The 24,929-nt window shown below is 50.0% G+C and overlaps 5 protein-coding genes across 5 annotated transcripts; 2 read left to right on the top strand and 3 right to left on the bottom strand.

The window, feature by feature from the left end:
- Positions 1-1,728: 1,728 nt before the first annotated feature.
- Positions 1,729-5,664, top strand: KD926_000073 (alpha-galactosidase; the record flags this gene model as incomplete). The annotated part of the gene is made up of 4 exons (XM_053103993.1): positions 1,729-1,825; positions 1,881-2,487; positions 2,540-3,999; positions 5,291-5,664. The coding sequence occupies 4 exons, from the start codon at positions 1,729-1,731 to the stop codon at positions 5,662-5,664; spliced, it is 2,538 nt and encodes an 845-aa protein (XP_052952713.1).
- A 658-nt stretch (positions 5,665-6,322) lies between these two features.
- On the bottom strand, positions 6,323-8,160 carry KD926_000074 (alpha/beta hydrolase; the record flags this gene model as incomplete). Its single annotated transcript, XM_053103995.1, has 4 exons — positions 6,323-6,502; positions 6,574-7,675; positions 7,725-7,766; positions 7,817-8,160. The coding sequence occupies 4 exons, from the start codon at positions 8,158-8,160 to the stop codon at positions 6,323-6,325; spliced, it is 1,668 nt and encodes a 555-aa protein (XP_052952714.1).
- A 1,366-nt stretch (positions 8,161-9,526) lies between these two features.
- On the bottom strand, positions 9,527-12,028 carry KD926_000075 (beta-glucosidase; the record flags this gene model as incomplete). The annotated part of the gene is made up of 3 exons (XM_053103996.1): positions 9,527-11,480; positions 11,540-11,864; positions 11,914-12,028. The coding sequence occupies 3 exons, from the start codon at positions 12,026-12,028 to the stop codon at positions 9,527-9,529; spliced, it is 2,394 nt and encodes a 797-aa protein (XP_052952715.1).
- A 1,635-nt stretch (positions 12,029-13,663) lies between these two features.
- KD926_000076 (uncharacterized protein) lies at positions 13,664-14,517 on the bottom strand (the record flags this gene model as incomplete). The annotated part of the gene is made up of 3 exons (XM_053103997.1): positions 13,664-13,802; positions 14,006-14,091; positions 14,305-14,517. The coding sequence occupies 3 exons, from the start codon at positions 14,515-14,517 to the stop codon at positions 13,664-13,666; spliced, it is 438 nt and encodes a 145-aa protein (XP_052952716.1).
- Positions 14,518-15,907: 1,390 nt separating this feature from the next.
- KD926_000077 (sugar porter family MFS transporter) lies at positions 15,908-17,699 on the top strand (the record flags this gene model as incomplete). Its single annotated transcript, XM_053103998.1, has 4 exons — positions 15,908-16,072; positions 16,136-16,924; positions 16,980-17,330; positions 17,391-17,699. The coding sequence occupies 4 exons, from the start codon at positions 15,908-15,910 to the stop codon at positions 17,697-17,699; spliced, it is 1,614 nt and encodes a 537-aa protein (XP_052952717.1).
- Between the last annotated feature and the right edge of the window lie 7,230 nt (positions 17,700-24,929).

Here is a 24,929-nt window from a genome sequence, read left to right on the forward strand (position 1 = left end):
TGGATGTTACTGGGAGTGGTGAGAATTTGCCACGGGGGAGTTGGACTTCAAAAGATTTTTATTTTGTTGAAGGTGAACTGAGTGAAGAAATAAATATCGTAAATGCCTGCTTGTGTTTGTAGAGTTCTCAACGTAGGAAGCTTTAGTCCTTCATCCAACATTGTGCAACCCAGGCCTTTATATGCTTGCAACAAAGAAAACGTATCTGGGATATGCCCAACAAAGTCAAGTCAAGAAGAGCAAAGGAGATTTCAGTCGCCATCGCGATTCCCTGATGTAATTAAATTGGCAATTAACCAATCATTTTCGTAAGACATCGACCCTGTTGGATTAGTTAGGGCTAGATATGTACTGTATATACCCGGGACTTCATATCACGACTTACTCATATAATTGTACCCATGAAGCTTACCAGTCTTCATTTGGTGCATCAATTCCACCAGTTTATACAAAGAGACAGCTAAGAAAAATTGAGTTTGCTCATGGTTTGCACATATAGCGGGATTTACTTCATTTCAACAAATAGAAGCACCATTGAGCCAACTTATCCAAAGAAGTAAAAGTATATTTCCTTCAGTATATCTGTTCCTATAGTTAATTCTGAATGAATGAATAGAGGTCTTTTCTATCTTGCTTTTCTTCCTGGTCTCGTATATAAACGCACCGACCTCTTGACCCATTAAGGTCCATTGATCAAGCAATCACGACCGCATGACAAAAGAACCAACAAGCCATCCTCCTTATGAGTTTCCACTAACAAAGTTCTCCAAGTAGTCCACAATGCCCTCAGAGTCCGAGCTTGAACCCATCCGCGACACCCTCACGCTCCTTCTCCGCTACCTTGACGAGGGCAAACCCCAGGATTTGGACAATGTTCTCACCTCTGACGCTATTTTAATACCCCCATTTACTTTCCCCCGTGTCAAAGGCCTTCGTGCAATCAAAGAAAATCTGCAAAAGAAGTGCATACCAAACTAATGGTGGGATGAAACCGCCATCCGCTCTATTGAGATGAAATCGTCCGATACGGCATTCGCAGTGTCGTGTTGCCCAGTACCTTCTATATTCCAGACGCTGGTTTTTCAGGATGAGTTGGTCAAGGGCGAAACGGGGTGGAGAGTTCGACAGAGGAAGACTACTCTGGAGTGTGGAAGGAATAGTGGAAAGAAAGAATCGTGATAGGTAATGGCTTGTCTTTTGTTCTTTCTACGTTGATTTAACTCTTCATATATTAAACGGTCAAGTGAGAGGACCTAACTCTCCTTCTCTATGCCATGTCTTTAGACAGGTAAAAAGTTTGAATCAAAAGTTGTTTCTAACGATCTACATAATTCACATATCGTATGATGCACCAGTCCAACTAGTAAAAGGCCTAAAAGCAAACTAATCAACCCGCCCGACCAATAACCTCACCCGCAGCCTCAGTGATCGCGGGGTCACCACAAAAGCCCGAATGGTTCGTGGAGATTCCCCGACATTCCTCCGCCTTGGACTGCACTGAATGATGCGGGGAATGTTCACCGGTTCCACATTTCTGGCCTCCAAAAGTCCAGAGTCCGGGTTACCGCGCATCTTGGCTGCTTCGCTCGGGGTAATATATATGCCCATCCCCATTTCTTCGCTCCACCGTCTTTTCACCGGCTTTGCGTGAATTATTATAAAAGGTATGGTCGGTCCACTGTCGTTGCGGGGGAGGAAATCTGTCCCAGTCCCAGGAATTCAGGCAAGATGATGCGCTTTTCGAGGGCTGCGGTGTCCTTTCTGACTGTCTTTGGTCGGTGGCAGGGAGTTATGGCCCAGACTGATTCTGTGTCGGCGTCGGATGGTGAGTATTGAGTTTCCATTCAGTCCTTGCTTTGAATTGTGGCTAATCTTAGCAGCCATCGTTGTCGAGGACAAGACATTTACGTTAAATGGCGACAATGTGTCCTATCGCTTCCATGTCGATAATACCACCGGGGACCTGTTGTCCGACCATTTCGGGGGCAGCGTCACCGGTGCCATTCCAACGGACCCAGAACCACAGGTCAATGGCTGGGTTGGCACGATCGGTCGTGTCCGACGTGAGTTTCCAGACCAAGGACGAGGAGACTTCCGTGTCCCTGCCATCCGCATCCGACAGTCTGCCGGATACGCCGTGAGCGAACTGCAGTACCAGTCCCATTCGGTGATCAACGGCAAACCGGAGTTACCAGGACTCCCAGCGACATTTGGTAGCGAGGACGATGTCACTACGCTGGTGGTCCACTTGTACGATAACTACAGCTCTGTCGCAGCGGACTTGTCGTACTCGATCTTTCCCAAATTCGACGCCATTGTGCGTAGTGCAAATGTCACGAACAAGGGAAAGGGCGACATTACAGTCGAGGCATTGGCTAGCTTGAGTGTTGACCTGCCTCTCGAGGACCTGGATATGATCGGTCTTCGAGGCGATTGGGCCAGAGAGGCTCGCCGTGAGAGACGCAAGGTTGAATACGGCACTCAGGGGTAAGTCATTGATTCTGGATGGTGCACCGAGATGATATTAACAGCACCACAGATTTGGAAGTACAACAGGTTTCTCGTCTCACCTCCACAATCCATTCCTTGCGTTGGTCCACCCATCAACTACGGAGTCCCAAGGCGAAGCATGGGGTTTCTCCCTTGTCTACACGGGCTCCTTCGCCGTGGATGTCGAGAAAGGCTCGCAGGGACTCACTCGTGCTCTCCTCGGCTTCAACCGCAACCAGCTATCATGGTCCCTTGGACCCGGGGAATCTCTGACATCCCCCGAGTGTGTCTCCGTATACTCCAACAACGGCATCGGCGGCATGTCTCGGTCCCTGCACCGGCTTTACCGCAACCATCTCATCAAAAGCCAATTCGCAACTTCAAACCGCCCCGTGCTGCTGAACAGCTGGGAAGGCGTATACTTCGACTACAACCAAACCAGCATGTACACGCTTGCCGAGAAGTCCGCCGCCCTGGGCACTAAACTGTTCGTCATGGACGACGGATGGTTTGGCAAAGAATACCCCCGAGTTTCCGACAACGCAGGCCTCGGCGACTGGACCCCCAATCCAGACCGGTTCCCCAACGGCCTAGATCCCCTCGTCTCGAACGTCACCGATCTCAAAGCCGGCAATACGTCCACTAACCTCCGCTTCGGCATCTGGATCGAGCCCGAAATGGTAAACCCCAACTCAACTCTCTACAAAAAGCACCCTGACTGGGTCATGCACGCCGGATCCTACCCCCGCACCCAACAACGCAACCAATTACTCCTGAACCTAGCCCTCCCCGAAGTCCAAAACTTCGTTATCGACACGGTCTCCAACATCCTCAACAGCGCTGACATCACCTACGTCAAATGGGACCATAACCGCGGCATGCACGAATCCGCCTCCCCATCCGCCAACCACGCCTACATGCTCGGAATCTACCACGTCTTCGACGTCCTAACCACCCGCTTCCCGAACGTACTCTGGGAAGGATGCGCCTCAGGTGGCGGCCGTTTCGACCCTGGTGTCCTACAGTACTTCCCCCAGATCTGGACCTCGGATGACACGGACGCCGTGGAGCGGATCTCCATCCAGCTGGGCACGTCGCTCGCGTATCCGCCTAGCGCCATGGGCGCGCATATCTCCGCCGTCCCGAACCACCAGACAGGACGGTCGATCCCCGTCGTGTTCCGTGCCCATGTGGCTATGATGGGCGGGTCGTTTGGTTTGGAACTGAATCCGGCGGAGTTGACTGAGGACGAGAGTGCCGCGGTCCCAGGCCTAATTAAGCAGGCGGAGGAGATTGCACCGATTATTCTGAAGGGCGACATGTTTCGGTTGAGTCTGCCGGAGGAGTCGAACTGGCCGGCGGTGCTGTTTGTGAGTGAGGAGGGGGGTAAGGCGGTGTTGTTTGCGTTCCAGATTAATCCGACGATTAACCATGCTTTCCCGAGGATTAGATTGCAGGGGTTGGACGAGGGGGCTACGTATAAGATTGAAGGGGAGGGAAAGTTTACTGGTAAGACGTTGATGAATATGGGGTTGGTGGTTGCGTTTGAGGGGGATTATAGTAGTAAGGTTTTGAGCTTGGAGAGGGTTTGATTTGGGATGTTGATTTGGGGGTTATATTTCAGAGTTAGTCATGATAAATCGCTTGATGAATGATGATATTGGTGTTCTAGTTGTTATTATGATATTTTTGCCAATTCTAGGAAACATGTATGGTGAATGGGTCGGCCGGCAGTGTCTACTACCCTCTCGGCTCGTGGCCCGAATCTCGGCTTGCCGAAACTAAGAATTAGCATCTTCGGCTTACCGACAGGACTTACCCTGTCATTTAGTCCAGCTTATGGTAAACAAGAAACTTATGATTTTGTCTTCACGTAACTCGATGCTATTGTAACATGGTACGCCCAAGATGAACAAATCAGTGTCTTGGGGTCACTTTCTCAAATGTAATCCCTAACCCACACCCTCTCTATCAACGGGCAAAAGATGTACTAGAACCAGAACTGGGATTATCCAAAGACATGATATTTTTGACTGTAACGGAGAAACCGCAGCACAAAAGATCTAGAAATTCATTTTCGATAAAGGAGTCGCAACGTTGAACCAAATGGATAGAAAGTACCGCGGAGAGTCAACTCCGTTCTTCACGGAATCTTTTGTCAAAGACATCAATGGATCATGTCGGATATTTCCTCTCAGCATCTTTGTTCTCAAATAAAGAGCCCACCAATCAGATAGTAGAACCAGTCTGAAAACAACATCCTCACAATTCATTCTCACATCTGTTCATGCCAGAAAAAGAAAAGAAAAATCCATATCCCCAAATGAACAGTTCCAAGGAGTGCTCAGATCATCACAACAAAGCACCTATCCCACCACAATTTCAATTCCTAGTATACAACGTCAAGCATCTTCCAATTTTCCTTCGCCCAAACATCTTTACTACCTACTCACACAATGAGATACCCTGCAAACAAGCACTTGTATCTCTTGCGGGAACCAGAAAAAATAAGGTACACATGAAAACGATGTCTATCAATCTATTACTGATCCCTAAGAGCGGTCCACCCTCCTCCCAAGCCAGACAGAAATTCTCTATCTTTAGTACAATCGACGAACCTCCCTCCTCCGCTCTAACCTCGATGGGCCAAGAGAACTCTCGAATACTTCCGCTATGTGCCCTTAGATCCATAGTTGGACTGCCTGAGAGGAATATAAAGCATTGAGAAATTGTCCGCATACAGACATGCCTGAATGGCCAGAATGATAGCTTACTGGGAGATCTCACCGTGATGCCTTAGTTCCGTGCCGTGATACGGCGATACTCGCCATGTACCAATACAGCGGCGGTGGCGGTAGGGGCAGCGGAGGCAGTGGTAGCAGACGCTCCAGCAGCTGGGGGGGTCTCAAGCGCACCCCAGACAACTGGGGCTACGAAACCGCCTACGCCTACTTCGCCATCGACAGCCGAGGCTGGGGTGGTCAGGGATCTCTCTCCATGGGCGAACTCTACGACCGAATCCACAACGCAGCCATGCACGGAAACTATTCGCTGTACTATCCCAACGACACGACCATTCCCCAGGGCCAGTATGACGGCCAGTTGATTCAGACCGGAAGTATTCGGGGCTTTTCGCTCTATAATCGCGAGCAGCAGGCCTTTGTGCATGCATAATGAGTTGTGTCGGAAGACGAGGAGGTTGGCGCATCAGTATCGGCGACGTTGAATTCTGGTACGGGTTTTGAAGGACTCTGGTTTCATTGTTCTACGGGCGTGAACTTCTCTCCTTCTGGTTTAAGCGAATGGGCCAGATAAAGTCATTCCTGATACCCAGTATCACTTGTTTGGTTTACCTGTAGACAGATCTTGTCATACTTGTCCTTCATGCTGAGATTAGGTCCCCGAGTGGTCTTATCCAGTATGCAAGTTGACTCGAGATGTCTTGTTGTTTTTCGTTTATGCGAAAAAGATTTACGAACCCATAAATCCTTCTTGGAGTTATCAGGAATTAAACAAGTTCCCAATTCCAACATTGTTGATTCCGATATTATAAGCAACGTTTCTTAAGCCAAAGCATTGAGCTAAAAGTCAATGCTATCCATGTATCAAGAATACTACATGCTTTGTTTACCTTGCCATTGATTCGGCATCGGTTTAGATGTCCTAACAACAACATAAAAATCTAATAACCCAGATACACATTTCCTTATTAACATAACTATACTAGTTCTATAAATACTGATAAAGGAAAATTCTACGCAAAATAAATGCCAAAACACTCTATATTAAAAAATTAGCCCCAGACCCCCAATCAAATGTTAATTCCTCGGCTCTAAACGGTAACATTCGCATTCGCCAGCGTTTCCTCCAATTTCTTCTGCGCATCCTCCCAAAGCCTATAAGCTGGTTGAATCGGATCACAAACAGTCCCTTGCTCAGGCAACGTCCCATTATCGAAATATTCACCAATAGCCCTGATCGTGCACTCTGAAGGATGGTTCATAACACCATGCTGAACAAAATTATATTAGCATTCCTGGTCTTGACTGGTATCCAGTTTTGAGGAGGTAGAGGTGTACTTACCCCATGTCCCTTATGAACCAACAACCGACCATCCTTGAACGCAGACGCCGCCCTCCAGGCCCCGCTCAACGGCGTGATGGGATCATATGCACCATTAACAAACATCACCGGGTAACTGGTATTGATATTCTTGAAGTCTCCCTGGAACCGCTCGACAGCGTCGATCTTCCATTGATAGCACGGCCAGAGCTGAGGCATGAACGCGTCGGAGAAGTCGCCGGTTTCCAGCTCCGCCTGGACAAGCGAGTATAGATCGTTAGGGGACTTCGCGCGGATGGCCAGCTCTGAGCATGCGATGCCGTGGAACGCCTGAGTCCCCTCGCTGTATTTCGGCGGAGTGGGTATTTCGGGCGTCGGCGATGTCCAGCTGGTCCAGTTGCGAGCGAATGCGGCGGATGCGGTGAACATGAGTTGGGGGAAGGAGGCGGGTTGGTAGAGATAGTTGAAGAAGTAGTATTTGAGTTCGGGGAGTAAGGGACGCGGGCCCGGTCTCCACCAGGGTTGCAAGAACGGGGAGTGGTAGTCCTCGTGGAGGTAGACGGGGTTGTCGACGAGTTCTTGGAAGACTTTGCTGATTTCGACCATTAGATCCTCTGGGGTTGTCTTTGGTCCGGAGAAGTTGGCGAACGGGCACAGGGACGGTCCGCCTTTGATGCACTCCGTGAAGAAGTTGAGAAGTGGGATATCAGTTTTCCGGGTAGCGTCGAGCCATTGACCGCTGTGGTAGTCTCGAGCGTCCTGTACGCTATCGAGAAGCATGCGGCCGATTCGATCGGGAAACATGGCTGCGAACGTCTGTCCGAGGGTGGTGCTGTACGAACGGCCCCAGAAGCGCAGTTGGCCGTCCTCGTTGAGAGCATCGACGATGCGAAGCAAGTCGCGTGCCGTAAACGTTGTACTCAGGTATTGTCCGGTTTCTTTTTGACTCTCGTAGCAGGCGTCGGCAAACCAGCCGCCGTCGCCCCATGCCTTGAAGTTTAGAAGACCCCAGAGGTCGGCTTGTGGTAGAGTTGTGTTAATCAAATCACGAGGCTGCTTCTTCGTTTTGTTTGCCTTTGCGGTGTTGAAGTCACAGGCAAATGGGAGCGTTTTTCCAGTACCACTGCGTTGTGTGAGCGACATGTTCCAATAGGGCAGACGTTAAGACTCACCGAGGATCAAATCCAATCACGTTGTAATGTCCGCCAAAGACTCTGGAATAATTCTGTTAGCTTTGCCGGTGAATAACAGACATTAAACTTACTCCCTGTACATGGGGCCTTTCGTTGCAACCTCCTCTACTCCCGAGCCCCCAGGCCCACCGGGATTGAAAATAATGCTCGCCTTAGCCGGTTGCTTTGTGGCGTTGACCTTCACCAGTTGCAGTTCAATGGTCTTCCCAGATTTAGGATTCGTATAGTCCAACGGCACCTCGAGTTTCGCGCAGTCGATCGGCGTTGTGATCAATTCCTTTGTTGTTTTGGGGAAGTCGATATCGCAAGGCTTCCAGTCCAAGGAGGTTTGCTCATGGTTGGATCTTTCATTGTGAGGCAATGCTCCCACAAGGCTGTGGGACAATAGTAATAGAACGGTGCTAATGTATAGCATGGTGAGTTAAACAAATGTAGTCTTGGGGTTATGGAGACATCCCGCATACCTTCATGGACGATACGGGTCTTTATATCCATGTCTCGGTGTATGTATTTCCCATTGATGGACGAGGCTGAGTCGAATTGTTGATGATGATGCCCAGCACCGACCCCATGGCGATACGTCAGATCCGATGCTGGCATGTCCTCCCAAACGGCAAAACCCCAGCAGGGACCGACCGCGCTAAGCCCGATGCGGTGACACGCGCCGCACGGGATCCGCAGCGCTGCCCCCAGAGAAAGTTTCGATTTTGGCATCTTTGCATCATCTCCGCTCCCAATACGAGGTGCGTGATCCTGTCAATCTCCAATCCGGCAAGTCAAGGTTCTCGGGAGGTGGCAAGGCTGGCTTGGCCATGACACCGGTCACCTCGATCGATCATACTCACTGGGCGCCGTTATGACGTTATTTTTGGCTCTTTTTCTCCCAGCGGCACATGCGTCCTAATCGGGTTTAGTGGCTGATGCGAGTGGCAGCCTCAGGCCGATCATGACCACATGGCGAGGATTCGCTGGGGGGCCAAGTCTGGGGACGACATCTCTCATGCTGTCTGAAATTGGCACCTACTGTGGTTTTTGAACCTATTATATCCAACGGAATCACTCATTGGGGCCTGTGGCGTCCGATTAAATTGTCAGGGCCTTCAGGAGCAAGATATATTCTCGAAGAAGCACCAGCTTCTGGTCTGCGTTTCATCTTGCTGTGAACACTGCCTAGCGTACATGGCTGAAGTCCCAGCATCAATTTTGACGCGAACCCGATGGACTGGGACTAGTGCAAGAGTTGGTTCAGTGCCGAGTTGTTCTGGGTAAGGCAGATGATGTGTCAGACGATGATGCCGAGGTTCTTTCGGGGGAGTTTTCATTCCAATGGGAAGTGAATATATGAGTAACATGTGGCGATGGTGAAGAGGTTGGAGTTGGGGGTCGGTTGCTGGTGTGGTCGGTGGAGGATGGTTGGAGTTTCCTTTGTAGATTTTTGGGGAAGGAGATCACTGAGGGAGTGGATTTTCCGAATGGGAATTCGCCGAGGGAGTGGGCGGAGCAGATTGGCAGGACGATGGAGGGGCATGATCGGAGGGCTGTGAGGAATACGTGTGTTTTTGGGACGGTTGTGATCACGTTAATAGCAGCGCTGGTCGTCTAAGTTGGAGAGGGGGACGGACTGCTAATGTGGGTTATATGGATTGACTGTATAGGTTTGTCTGCTTGACACGTCCGACTATCGAGAATAGATTGGCCACTATACGAAAACTAAAAACACAGCTTTGACCTCTTTCTGCACCCAGAAAGACAATGTCCGTCGCATAACCCGACAATCAACTTCACCCACCGACCCGGAAAACGACCTTCTGCGGCAAATCCCTCGAGCTGAATCCAATATGAACGGTAAACTCGCCCCTCGGCAACCTCCATTCCTGAGCAGTCACATCCCAATAACTGAGATCGCGGCGAGTGAGCGGGAAGCGAACCGATTTACTCTCTCCTGGACGCAAGGACACTTTCTCGAATCCTCGCAAAACCCGTTTAGGTGTTCCGGCAGGAACCGAATCTTGCGGAAAAGCAAGATAAAGTTGAACGACTGTCGCTCCGGAGACAGATCCGGTGTTCTTGACCGATGTCGATGCGCTGATCACCTCCTTCCATAATGCAGGGTTCCCACCGGGTGCGTTGCGAGTCGAGTTTGGTGGAAGTTGGGGAATGTTGAGCTTTTTCTTGGATAACGAGGCCTTCTTTGGCAAAGCAAAGGTAGTGTAGCTCAGACCGTATCCGAATTCATAAAGCGGCTCGATGTGTTTCTCGTCGAAGTACCGGTAGTCGATGAACAGGCCTTCTTCGAAGTCCACTTTCCAAGCAGAGGAATCTCTCCGCGAAGGCCCTGTAAGGTTCAGGAGACCGGTGTTGTAATCATCTTCCTCCTTGGCGATAGTGTAAGGGAGTCTTCCTGATGGATTCACGTCGCCGAATATGACATCAGCGATGCTATTACCTGTCTCTTGGCCCGGGTAATGTGCCGCTAGGATCGCAGTGACGTTGGGATTATCAGCCCAAGACATCGTGTTGATCCCGCCGGAGTGCGTGATAACAACGGTCTGGTTGCATTGGCGTGCGACATTGTTCACCACTTCGGTGGAATTATAATCGGCTTCGAATGATAGACGATCAACACCCTCTCTAGCCCACGTCTTCAAGAACACGAGACAGACATCCGGATTGGGATAGATGCCCGAGAAGTCATTCTTCGCTAGCACTGCATTATCGGTGATATATTGCACGCGAGCGTTATTTTCTCTGGCGCGAGCCTTGATCGCTTCCAAGGGGCTGACGATATAACTGTTTCGGCCGCCGCCTGAACCTCCGCCAACCACCAGCGTGCCGATGTCATATCCAAAGTCAGGATATTCGCTCTGGGGTCCATCGTACACAAGTCCTTGAGTGAGATCCGCTGCGTCATTTCCGAAAACCCCGACCACGGATGGGATGGGCGCTTTGAGCGGCAATATAGAGTTGGTGTTCTTCAGGAGAACGGTAGCCTCGGCGGCCTTTTGGCGGATAAATTTCGCATGATCTCCTCGAACATCCTTTCCTTGCGGATTTGTTGGCCAATACGTGTTATATGTTTTGGCCATCACTGCCGAAGTCGAGGGATCTACGGACGGATAGTCCTTATCCTGACCGAGGTAGAAGTACGGTGTCAAGATCCGACGAACCATGTCGTCTAAGCGTGACTTAGAGACACTGCCAGTTTTGACCGCAGCAGTGACATTGTCCCCAAAGTAGGATCGAGTAAAGTCAGTCTGGTCAATTGGGCCAGGCATATTCATGTCCAATCCAGCGGTAATTGCTTTGGCCCCTGAGTGAGTCGCAAACCAGTCCGAGACAACATAGCCCTCAAAGCCCAGTTCTTTTTTCAAGATTTCATTCAAGGCTCGCGGATTCTCACACGCATATGTGAAGTTCAGCCGGTTATAGCTGCACATGACCGATGCTGCGCCAGCTCGGACGGCATGAGCAAATGGCCAAACGTACAGTTCATGCATAGTTCTGTCGTCAATGTTGGACGATATCCCCTGCACGGGTGTACCGTCAATCACAGTATTGGAGCGCTGAGTTTCCTGCTCATTGCCGACGTAGTGTTTCGCGGATACCTGCACACCTGCATCTTGATTTCCACGGATGGTGAGATCCATAGCGATGCCAGTGAGGTACGGATCAGGCGAGAAGCCTTCCCAGTTCCGTCCACCCAGAGGAGTCCGCCCCAGCGGACCAGCAACGGGTCTAAAAAGAGATTTCAGTCAGAGCAGTAACAATAATCTGCTGGGGGCTGTATAACATACCCCAGGAAAACATTAGCACCCTTCCCGCGAAATTCTGTCCCGAGTGCGAATCCCCGCTGATAGAAGAAGTCCTTGTCCCATGACGCTGCTGTTGTTATGCCCGCGGGGAAGACACTTGCTAGATCGCCTGTATGCACTGCAGTCGGGCCATCGAGTAGACACATTCCAGTGAAACCAATCCGCTCGATGGGTCTCACATTGCCGATGCACCCAACTCCTAGATTTCCCGTGACAATGATTGATTTCTCAGTTAAGTTCATTCTCTTTATGAGAGCGTTTGCTTGTTCGGTTGCGGCATTCCATTTTGCGGTGTCAATTGCAGGATCTGTGCTGGTCGTTAGTAAAAGGCAATTGCCGAGGCGAACTGGACTCACTTAAGTAAGAGGGCGTCGATGGTACATATGGTACGCTAGAAACCTGTTGGGCAGGACTAGCAATAACCGCGGACAGCAGAATGGATAGAAAAGCTGCCTGTTTGATGACCCCCATTTTGAAAGTTTACTTGGGTAGTTAGGCCATGGCCGCTGTATTCGACTATGATCTCGCTCGCATTTTATAGCCATGCGGCCTTTGGCATTTAATCTCATCACCCCACTGCAGGAGTGACGAAATACGGGGAAACCATGGTCACATAGGAATGATTTAGTGATGCCCGGAAAGGACCGTCATGTTGATCAGTCCTTCACCCCTCTCCGCCAAGATACCCACCAATAAAATTATCGACAGACTTGTATAGACTGGAAGATTTAGCCAGATAAAAGGAACTCGGATACGAGTACGACCCCAAAAGGTGATCCCTGCTGATCAACGGTTGCGGGGATCTTCATACTTGAATCCGAGGTTGTACATATAGCTTCGACATAAGAACCGCAAAATGCTCAATTCTCGGGCTGGATTGCCCCGGACGGTCAGAATGGCCTGCTTAGAAGCCTCATACTGTCAAGGATAGACAGGTTAGATGGGCTGATTGAACCCGACTTGGCTAGTGTTCAGAACATTAGCTTAGCCGACTTGAGAAAGTGATACGAGTACGAAACCGATCGGCAGCGTCGTTGGGAGCCAGCAGCATACCCTCAGGAGATCATCATCGATTAATGGTGGAATTATATGTTGATTCCTAATCTAAAAGACAGAGGCCAAAGGTGTCGTTGACTCCAATAGGACTCGTTTCTTGTCTGAATCTCTCCCGAATGTATCTGGTGTCTCCGCCATCCGGAAGGACTGTTTTTGCGAGGCTGCGGCAATATGTGAGTTCGACTGCCGTCTATTCGGTGATAATGGGGGCTTTGGGTGGCTCACTAAGGCGTGCGATGTGATGCCCTCCTCACGCCATAAACCCCTTCATCTCTGCTGTCTCCACATTTTACCCCGCATTTTGGGCGCCCTACTCCGTACCCCAGAGTACAGGTCCGCTGAGATCATCTGACTCGCTCGCATATCGTCTTCTGGCTAGACATATATGGCAATTGTAACCCCTTGCGCATCCGTGCATAGAACGAAATGTCATATTTCTCGGCATTTAGACCATTCCGACTTGTGGGGATATAGTCGCCATCAGCGACTTTGCTGGGAGACGGTCGCGTTGGAGCATAGCTCTGTTCTGGGCACAGATTTGCTCAAATCGCGGCAGATAATAATTCATTTTTGTATGGGAAGCCATTCACATAAGAAATGCTTCGTATGTTGGATGTGGGTTGCCCGCGCTTTAGACTCCGCCCAGTTCAAGGGCCCCGTGATTGCACACGTGGCTTCTGGCTCATGGCTACGGCTGTCAGCCACCATCTTCGCCATGTGGCATATCACTGGTGAAATACCGCCAGATATATCCTGAGCAGTTAAGCTCGATAATCTAGGAGTCCGCCAACTGGGAACAACTCACCAAGCCACTTCAAAATGTCAAGACAGCAGTTTGCTCGCCTGGAACGCTTGCGCCAATTCCAAGACATCCAAAGGCTTATGTGCATAGGCAAAAGGTGCAGACTTCCCGAGCCAGGATCCTGTACTTCCAACCAATTACGTTCGAAATGTCGGTAATTCCGCGACTAGAAATGCAGCCCAATCGCGTAGAGCCGAGGATGCCATGCAGGGAGGTGCAGCATTCCAACTCGATACGGGCAGCGGAGATTACTGGAATGCTGGATCACTAGGCACGGACAGGTGGGCGAACAGAACCTGCGCCTTATTCTCCGACGTGGCACGAGCCTCCATCGCATCCCCAGCGGCGGCGTCGATGCCCGACAAAACTTCGAGCCAGTGGTATGGACTGAAGGCTGAGCGGTTAGTCCGGGCACTGATTCAAGAGCACGTTCGGACAAGGAGTAGGACATGTTACTTTGCCCTCTCCGCAAACTGCCTCGGCGAACAACCCCGTTCATGAATTATGACAAGGGGCAAATTGTTGTCTATTGACGATTTAGTCCGTTGTCCGACCGCAATCCCGAGTTCTGCTAACGCAAAACGTCTCACCGGGTCGGAACCGTAGCGTGATTCTGGGGATCCCCGCGTTCAGTCCAGGACTCCGTGACTCCTTCGTACTCTGACCCCGGAGTAGACTAACGATGGGTAAGCGAGGTGCAAACCTTGTATTGTGGGACTGGACCGACCACGGGGTTGGAGATGGTTCGAGGACATGTCAAACCATTCCACGCCGGCAGTCCCCAGATCCAATAAGTGACCAGGAGTGGTAAATGGTGCTCGGGTCCAGGAGAGTATCCAAAGCCCTCCATCCCGGTCAGAGTTCCTCGAGGGTAGTATCAGCAACCCACCGAGTCAGTATTGATACCACCACCGTACGGGTCGATTGGCGCCGGCGTATGCCAAGGGCCTTGGCGTATTTCAGCCCGCATAGCCTGCTTGGCTATTTTTGTCGAAAGGTTTGGGGGATAGGGTTGGATGGTGGTGGCACTGAGGAGGATGTGCGACGACATCTTCCAATTGAGTTCTGTGTCTGTGTAATGGAAGCTGAGATCGATCGGCATCGCGACTGATGGGGGTGTGCCTCGGAGAGATCCGACCCTCGTCTCCCTGCCACCGAGAAGCACCAACGTAAAACATGAAAAACCAGAGACACGGAAAAGCGAATAAAAAAAACCCCCAACCGGGGTCATGCCGCCGAGCGAATGGTATCTCGGACACCCGGCCGTCGACAAGAGCGCCGAGTTGGTCCTAGGCCGAGGGCGCAGGATTGGGTGCAACCGTCAACGCTTATTGTGGTAGTGGTGTCTGAATGGGCGTACTTGGCTCCGAGAGGGAAGATGCTGAGATGAGGGTTACATTCTGCTGACTGACTGACTTCTGTCACCGGTCCGTGTCCCGTACCGTTTCGACATGGCACATCCCAACGAATTATTCGCTCTGGCTTCAACAAAGGATGGACGTTTTGCCCCAGACCTTGTCCAACCCATCGAGACTTCTCGATTCATCGATGGCAAAAGGGGGGTGGCCTGACGGGAAGTCAGACTGGCAGAGGCCATCGCCAGCGCCGCCTGGAGGGGTGGCACACCATGCTGGATCGGGCTAGACCGGACCATGCAGATTACCTGGATTGTACGGGGCATCCACGGGGAAAAGGCACGTGGTAGGCTGGAATCTCCGACCCCTGCTGCCATGGTCGGCCAAATTCCTAGTGAGGGTTAGCGGGCCTGGGTGGTTTCTAGATTTCTGGCAAAGCCGATGGCTCGCCCGGCCTAGACCCGAGCTTCTGTTTGGCTAGATGCCCGGTTATTTGATACCGCACTGGCTCTTCTGGGGATAGCGTGGTCTGAGAGCACATGGTCGGCCCGTCCGCGTTAGATGTGAGAGAAATTTTCCACGGCCAGGCGGTTGTACAAACGACAAACGCCAGGCCGTAACGGAAAGTCACCACCCCGGGTCTTCCCCAATGCTACCTAGACCATCGTCTGATTCGTTCCCGCCCTGGTGCCACCCCTTCTGCCCAGCCCCGACCGGGTCTAGCGGGGGTGCTGTCTGTTTTGTTCTATGCCTCTTTCGACACTAGTCTAATTTCCCCCGGATGCCTCGAGTATGACAACCAAATTTTCTCAGGCCCTTTGGCCATCGAAAAAGTCAACCCATATGGGGCCAACTTCTTGGGGTGCCGAGTGAGATGCAGCTGGTCTGGTGAATCCCCGTGGGCGAACTTCCCCGGCCCCGGTCCTGAGCCGACAGACTGGGTTGTCCGTCTCAGGTCTCTCCAGATTATAAAACCACCTGCATCCCCTCCCACATCCCCGAGATCCCTATTACTTTTTCTCCCTCTTCATCTATCTTGCATACAAGCCGACAGCGGTTCGTCCGGGATTCTAATTTTGACCGCTTGGCGGAGAAACTTCTTTCCTCTCCCTTCTCCGACAGGACATAGCTGTCACCATGGCCGACGCGCTCGATGTCTCGCGTGTCGAGGCGCCCGTCACCTTCAAGACCTACCTCATGTGTGCCTTTGCGGCATTCGGTGGTATCTTCTTCGGTTATGACTCGGGTTATATCAACGGTGTCATGGGTATGAGATACTTCATTGAGGAGTTTGAGGGACTGGTAAGCGCGTTCTGAACGCCTGATCTTGCCCTAGATCACAACTAAACTGTCTCATTTCTGTAGGACTACAGCACCACGCCCGAAGACGCATTCGTTATTCCTTCCTGGAAAAAGTCCCTCATAACCTCTATCCTCTCGGCCGGTACGTTCTTCGGTGCTGTCATTGCTGGTGATCTTGCCGATTGGTTTGGCCGACGGACAACCATCATCACGGGATGTGGGGTTTTTATCGTCGGTGTCATTCTGCAGACTGCCTCGACCTCCCTCGCCTTGCTGGTTGTCGGTCGTCTCATTGCCGGTTTCGGTGTCGGTTTTGTCTCTGCCATCATCATTCTGTACATGTCGGAGATTGCTCCCCGCAAGGTCCGTGGTGCCATTGTCTCGGGTTACCAGTTCTGCGTCACCATCGGTCTGATGCTGGCTTCCTGCGTCGACTACGGGACTCAAAACCGCACGGACTCCGGATCCTACCGCATTCCCATTGGGCTACAGATGCTTTGGGCTTTGATTCTTGCCATCGGCTTGTTCATCCTCCCGGAATCCCCGCGTTACTTTGTTCGCAAGAACCAACTCGAGAAGGCTGCGGCGGTGCTTGCACGCGTGCGGGGTCACTCTCAGGATTCGGATTACATCAAGCAGGAGCTGGCCGAGATTGTCGCCAACAATGAATATGAAATGCAGGCCATGCCTCAAGGTGGATACTTCACCACCTGGATGAGCTGCTTCAAAGGAAGCATCTTCTCGCCTAACAGCAACCTACGTCGTACTGTTCTGGGTACCTCGCTTCAAATGATGCAGCAGTGGACTGGTGTGAACTTCGTCTTCTACTTTGGAACCACTTTCTTCCAATCGGTATGACCACTGGTCTTCTGTTTATCGCCGTCGCACAAACTAACGAATTCTATAGCTCGGCACCATCAACGACCCCTTCCTGATCAGCATGATCACCACCATCGTCAACGTCCTCTCCACCCCCATCTCGTTCTACACCATGGAGAAACTCGGTCGCCGCACCTTGCTCCTCTGGGGTGCTCTTGGCATGGTTATTTGCCAGTTCATCGTCGCCATCGTCGGCACTGTCGACGGAACCAACAAGCACGCTGTCAGCGCCGAGATCTCCTTCATCTGCATCTACATCTTCTTCTTCGCCTCTACCTGGGGTCCGGGCGCGTGGGTCGTCATCGGAGAAATCTACCCCTTGCCGATCCGTTCTCGTGGCGTTGCTCTCTCCACCGCTTCTAACTGGCTCTGGAACTGCGTAAGCTTCCCCCTTCCAACGTCATCCATCCTTTTCCTTGCTAACGCAAAAACGCAATAGATCATCGCCGTCATCACCCCCTACATGGTCGATAAGGATAAGGGCGACCTCAAGGCCAAGGTCTTCTTCATCTGGGGTTCGCTCTGCGCTTGTGCTTTCGTGTACACCTACTTCCTGATCCCCGAGACCAAGGGTCTTACCCTGGAGCAGGTCGACAAGATGATGGAAGAGACCACCCCTCGGACATCCGCCAAGTGGAAGCCCCACGGCACCTTCGCGGCAGAGATGGGTCTCACCGACAAGGACGTCGCAGCTAAGGCTGGAATCGTCCAGCACAGCGAGGTGGCTGGTCTCGACACGAACGTTTAGATCAATTTTATGGTTTATGGTATGAAACCTTTCAGCGTTTCAGATACTTCTTCTTTTGTCTGGATCGGTTGGGTGGGTTTTCTTGTTTTGTTGCTTTTTATTCGCTTCAAGCATTGCTGGATGGATGGATACCCGTGGTCGATGGAATGGAATGGATTGAACTGATGGGATCGGAACGCATTATTTTCATGCCTGATGTTATAATAACTTAATGCTTACTACTATTTTGCACTCGATCTCAACATCCTATATGGTGAGATAAGATATGGAATTAATATGTGCTATATCACTTGCTTTCCTACGCTTTGTATAAGTATCCAGTCTGTGATAACCTCAGAGGTGAAGAAATGATTTCATTGTAGGCCTTTTAACTAAGACACTAACTAGGTGGAAAAAAAAGAAACAGACCAACTGGTAAAGGACAAACAGAGCAAAAGTATGCAAACAAACTACGGAAATTCACCGATGATCCAACCAACACCCAGGATTTTGATTAATTTCCATTTATGCCCCACTTAGTGGGTGTCTTCTTCTGCAAAAAGTTTATTCTGACAAGAGGGGGATTCGAACCCCCGCCTCCGATGGAGATTGCAATTCTACTCCTGTTCTCCAGGGGTAAAGTTTTATAACTTGAGTGCAACGCCTTAGACCGCTCGGCCATCTTGCCTTTTTTATTTAACAACACCTGCCCAATTCTGTCCTAACAGGAAAAAGCCCATCTTGGGATGGACAAAAGGAGCGTATTTACATATCTGGTGGTATGAGGTCATCGGGATGGGTCTTCTTGTGATTGTCTTCTTTATCCCTGGGCTTTGGCTGCTACGACGGTGTATGACTCAGAGTAGGACCGCCGCGGTAGTCCAATTCGTTGTGTGTTGTGTGACCGGGTCGGGTTGCAATTGCATGGCCATTCGCCTCCGGTCCCTGATCAACGCTTACAATTACGAAGTATGGCATGGCGATTAAAACGGCACGAGAAAAAAAAAACAATATTCCAATTGAACTAAGATAGATACAAGCCATTTCCGAAGCGACAAGACCACGTGATGATACTTTCCTCCAGATATTCAGCCATGTCCTTGCGATGCAGAATCTCAATGGTCCATCTTGGCTGGCCACGGTGACTACATCTCACTAACCCGTCCGTTTTCTTCGTCTCTCAACTATACTCAATATGAAATCCTTCATCAGGGGACAGTGTCCAAGACGCGCGAGTCGAGAAGGGAGAAGGTGGAAGAGCCAAGTTTCCGAGTTCAACGTCCTCATTTGTAGTGGAATGGTAAACGAGCCGGGCATATTGGACCGCTGCGACAATATCGGCCCATCGTACTAATGAACCGAAAGCCAAGTAAGCATATACAAACATAATAACAAATGGAGAATGGATAACTCAGGGCAGGAAGCCTTACGATTTAGAAGTTTTTTGAAGAGAAACACTGCCCCGTAAACCAATGGAACCACACTATTGGAATGACGATATGCCAATGCGAAGATCGCCGAATACTCTGTCGCCACCGCGAGTGCATCGGCAGCACCAGCCCGGAAGACTAGGGACTCCCACCCCGGCCGGCACGCAATGCCTAAGCGGTGAGGCACTACAGACATTAGCATATGAGCGTACATCCTCGCCATCGGGATTGCTCCAACGGGTGGAAAACTGGAAGACAAACTGAGCGGAACAAACGCAATCGTGAATGTGAGCACATGCCAAAGTTGAAGGTTGCAAATCGCAGTTATCACAGCTATCAAATCCATGTTGATTGTCAATTCCTAGATATTATCAGACTCTTCTCCCCATCGTATATAGTAGTCAGATGGACAAGGGGATGGCTGGTCTAGTCGGGCAGACAGAATGAATAGAACAGTCCAACTGTATGAAAGTATCCAACTCAGGCACCGGTGGTAAGGAGGTAAGGATATTCAGGTTATGAAGACTGACTCCCAAACATACTGGGAAAACAGAGCAGAGTTGAAGGTAGGAAATAGGATGGACTCACTTGAGCTTTTATGATTATGGTCAGTGCAAATATTGCGGTGGTGGGAGAAGATGTGGGGAGAGAAAGATCAACTTTATATACAGGGCCTGTAGGCCATTGCTCGGCGTTCAACGACTCAGCGATTTAAATGGAGGTTGTCGTTTCGGAATAGTAGAGACTGTGGCCTAGTGAATTCATCTACCATTAGAAATTCAGAACAGAACCACAGAGATGCGTGCAGAAAATTCACATTAGAAGATTTTATAGGATTCGTTCCAGATTTCCTATTTATAGAGGTTTGCGGCTGCGCACTTACCCCACATTAAGCCAGTTCTTACTCCCTGCTTCTCCAACCGCTTTTTTCATACTTTTTGCCTTGTTTATAATTTTTATCTGTGCTCCTCTCTGTTCTTTCGGGTGTTGTATTTGTTTTTTTCTGCTTCTCTGCTTGTTACATCAGCTGTATCCTCTATATCATTTCGGACCGCTGGGAGGCCTGGGGGTTTCGTAGTTTCTCTCTGGTATTTTCTCCATAGTATAACACTGAAATCTCCCTAAGAGATGGCTTTCTCCATTAAGAATCAATGCTTCCATGGCCTTCATAATATCCAGATTCTTTATTTGTTCTTATGAGTCACAAACAAGCTTATCTCCGCATATTTCTGAACAGAGCCAGTGCAATATACCTACTTCGTTTGTGTTTCGACATTGACACCACCTTGTATTGCTTCTTATTGTCTTCACTATACTTTGAGCGATATCATATATAAAGATATACGGATTTAATCCGCTGACTTCGCTTTCTCTGACGCTCAGATCCTTTATCCACAAAGGGATCGGTTTCAACCAGCTATTCGCCTTCTTTTTGGGCCTTTCGGTATCGGGAGCCGTAGAGTCAGTCGCCAGATTTTCGTCCTCATGTTTCTTTTATCGGATTGCACTGGGAGCGTCTTCGCCCCTTTTCGCGCCTCGTGGAATTAGAGGGGCCACCCGTGCATTGTTCATCTTGCGCTTCTTAGCGGGACCATGCTACCAGAATGGAACATGCGATGAAATGAGCTTGAAAAAGCGATGAAATTGATTGATACTATAGCCCCCGTATAATCGTTTCGGTAACTACGAGTCAATGTTTCCCCCTTCCGTCACAGTATTCCCCTCTTTTCTGTTCTTTGTTATAACAAAGAACTGGTTGATGGTCCGGAAAGATCTATAGCTCCAGGTGAAGTAGGAAAGTAGTATTCAGGGTGTACTGCAGGTTATCTCTGGCTTGTCTTAAGTCGTTAACTGACTGCTGTAGCTGATTTTTCTCGGCATGTAGAGCGGTAACGGTGGCTTCGGCTTCTCATAATGATCGGTGTGTGGCCTCTAAGGCCTGTTCGGTAGCCTGATTAGCGACGTTACGGGTTGCCTTTAGTTAGGCTTCAAGTCTAACGTTCTCTTTCTCCAAGTCTCGATATTTATATCATATCTCTAGGTTAAATTCCGAGGCTGCCGTAAGTTCGTGTAGGTGAAGAAGGTATTTATAACGGCTTCGTAATCCCTTCCTACGTTGGACCTGGAAGTAAGCTTTCTTTGGTCCCAACTTAAAATGATGGATCCCAGCTTGGTAAATAGCGCAGCAAGATATGTTAGACGATTGTTAATCGTGTCGGAGTTAGCGAGAATATTATCAATGTAGGCTTAGTAGAATAACATTCCGTGGAGCAAGTTGCCCTTTGCTCGGTGAGTTGGCCCGTGGTGAACCATAACCGCATGAAGCTCACGGGCGTTCTGCCGCGCTCCGTACGGCGGTGGCAGCGTTTTCTTGATTCCTTCAGTCTCTGAGCCTGGTGTATCGCCGGCGGGAACTGGTAGGTAATAACGGTCCTCTAAGATAGCGTCTATTTCATTCAGGGAAGTCACGAAGATAGTGCTCCCCTTCTTGGATATAGCTCGGTGGAAACCTGGAGCTCCAATCATGGCAATGTTTACTACAGCAGGCTTCTTGATAACCCTCTGCTGCTCCTTCTTCGAGAGTTTAGGGGCTCAGGATCGAGGTATGAACCCTTAATTGCACTGTCTATCTTGGCTAAGGAGTCTGTTCGGTCTAGAAGCATTATCCGCGGCAGGTCGACCCTCGAGAACTCGCGCGGTAAAGCATGCCTTCCTTTGACTTTCGTCCATCTTATTAATGTCGGCAACGCACTCGGCGGTGATCGATTCCGAGTTGAAGAGCGGAGCCTCCTTGACGTGCACCCGGAAATATGTTCGGCTCAGTAGGCCCTCCTCGGGGTCTTCGACCGCCTCGCCGGGACTCCTCGTGTGGCGAACAGAGGACCAAGGCTGCGCGTCCCTTTTCAACGACAGGAGGCAGTTGCATTAGATCACATCCCTTCTTGTTCGATTTTGCAGGATGATGAGCGTAGAACGTCGAGGAGTTGTCGGAGTGCAAATGAATTATCTGCCATGGAAAAAGGCCCGCAAAGCTGCGCTAGGGCTGCAACTCTCCCTGGCATTTCAGCGTGGAGGGTGCTGCTCGTTGTGTGCCATTCCCCCACCTTGAGGTCCGCGATGGAGGATTTGATGATATTCTTTGCAGAGGGAATCTGTCCTTTAGATCGGGCGTAACGACGAAGATGCTGTCATAGATCTTGGTCGTGGCTTTGGAATCTGCGGGTTTCTCACTTACCAAACATTGAAAAACCTTACCGAGCTCGCTCCCGCAAGGGAGATAAAAACCACGTATGACCGGCATCGTTACTCTGCCGTCGGCGCCCTCGATCAATACTGGAAGTCCATGTGGTTGACGCGTCCTTTTAGGAAGGCCATTAGACTCGAAATCCCATGGCCAATACTCATGACGGGTCTTTTGGGATGGTTTCGCCCCGTCTCCGATGTAAAGAACCGGCTGTTTCCTCGCCTTTCGCGTCCTCGGATGCCCAGATCTGTTTCCGCACCTCAGGACTCCAGGTTGCCCAAAGCTTCGGACCGTCTCCAGAAGGAGCAACCTGAAGACGAAGAACGTCCGGGCCATAGACCTCGGGATTAAGAGCTGTGGTGGCCCGTTTGAATTCTCTGAAAACCTAGCCGAAACCAAGGGAATTGTCCTCAATTCCTTCTTGGGTAAGGCCGCTATTTTTGTTGTTATGAACCAGTATTTGATCCACTAAGCCGCTAAACCATGCGCAGTGTTGGGTCATAGCAGCCTGTAATTCCTAAGCTTGTCCCGCTGTGTATCATGGTTTTTGCAGATTAACGAGGACTTCTGTAGCTCCGGCCAATCTTCGTGTTTGAATGGTCGTCGAAATGGAGATCGCTCAAATATTGCTGTTTGTTGGTACGCGAACTTGCAGCCCACAGTGCTAGAACATGGCAGCCAAATCTTTTGGGTTTGCAGGCATTTTTTAAAAGCCATTCCAGCATGATAAGAGGCTGTATGGGGAGCTTTCTTACATCGGATGGCGTATCTTTCAGGCTCATTGGTATTCCCCTTGTGCCGCCACGATTGCAACGGTCGCAAAAAATGGAAACTGCGATGAAATATTCCCATATTTCAACCGAATATTGGTCATAAACATGATGTACAAACAAGACGATGTATAGGTTGATGGGGGTTTTACACAACCACCCCGAATGGGGAGAGAGGATGAACAAGACGGTGATAAGAAACTTATCTTGCCAATACATGTAGCGATCCCGGACCCGTGTGTCATTGGGCTAAGTAGGGACTGATTTGCTACCTATGTGGCAGGCGAATGCATTAGCCCAAATGTGCGCGCGATAGATCTTTCGTAGGAAATGCTTGGGGTGTATCGATGCTCGGAATTAGACGTAGATTCAATCGCTCCATAGTAACTGTGGACAGAGACGTTTGCGTAGAAATTTCAACGGTACCGTACATCAAGAAGTGCAGCGAATGGCTGAGCGCCAACATGCATTGTCCAACGACACTTACATACAACTAAGCAATGCGTTTCATTCATCGATGAATTCGGGGTCGGTCGTAACCCAATAGAACATTGTGACTGCGCTTAGTTTGGAGGAATAACAACTTCCGCTTGCCCATCGATTTGGGGATTTCAAGCCATGCTATAGGACCACTTTGTACTGGTTTGGTTGGTTGGCCTTCCTAGAAGTCACTAGCCCTCTTTGGAGTATCTGCATTCAATAAAACGTGAGGTAATAACCCGATCGGCTCCATTCGAAAGTTTCATAACATTCCGAGCTCAGTCACCGGTTTCGCGGGCTTCACGGTTTTCGCGGGCTTTGTAGCGGTCTGTAGCCAAATCGTCAGCAGAGAGAACCGGATGCAGGGACGCCAGACTAACAACCTTGCTGGTCTTGGCCTTGGGGAACGACGAGTCCACGAAATCATCATCCTCGTCGGGGGCGACAAACGACCTTCATTCTGGATTGGTCTTCAATCAAACCCACTTGCGTCAGAAATGTCTTTATTGCGATTAGGTATTGAACAATCTTATGCTCTCGGCTATCAAGACCGTTCCCCCTAACATCTCAGTCTCTGGGTCGAACTCGCACTGCTCTTTCAGGAGATCGAAGCAGATCTCTAGGGGCAAAGCCCTTCATGGAACGAGGATGCCTCCAGTGCCGACGCCAGTAGCCGATGCGTAAAGACAGGCTCGCCCGTGTACAATGCATGTCCAGGATTTGACATAATTGCAGACAGCGTTCCACGCATCTGAAATTTTCCACGGAGACCACTGCGTGTCTTTGTGCGGACTTTTCAGAACAAACCTGATACAAGAAGTTTATTCTTGTAGCAAAGAATGGTCAACAAGCACGGCAAGCAAGACAGATTCGAACAGGACATCCTCACCATTGTCTGTGGCATCCTGGAGCTGGCAGCGTAATTCCTTCTTCTCTCTGAAGATTTTCATTCTCCATCCTCAGTCCTTCAGATTCGCCTTGTAACTTGTCCCATGCTCTCACGACAACGTAGGGGTCAAATGCATAGGCGATGTCGTGGGTGAGGCCCCGCAATTATCCAAGAATTCCATATCTAGCAGTACAGAATGTATGCCTTTTGATTCAAGCTCTGACTTGGTCACTTCTGTCTCCTGGGTGCTCCTTACACTCTCGTCATTTGGCCGGCATGGCTAGAGCTGGGGCCTAGTCCGGGGTTTTGGTTCCTTTTTTGTATGTTCAACGTGAGGTGCATGATTGAAATGTTTTTTAAGCGAAACTAGAGGGTAAAAAGAGAACAGTGTAGACCTTGCCATCCGCAACAAGGTAATTCCATAGACTGTTGATGACC

The sequence above is a fragment of the Aspergillus affinis genome, assembly GCF_023601865.1.
Source record: "Aspergillus affinis strain CMG 70 chromosome Unknown NODE_101_length_133790_cov_87_718023, whole genome shotgun sequence".
Lineage (NCBI taxonomy): Eukaryota > Fungi > Ascomycota > Eurotiomycetes > Eurotiales > Aspergillaceae > Aspergillus > Aspergillus affinis.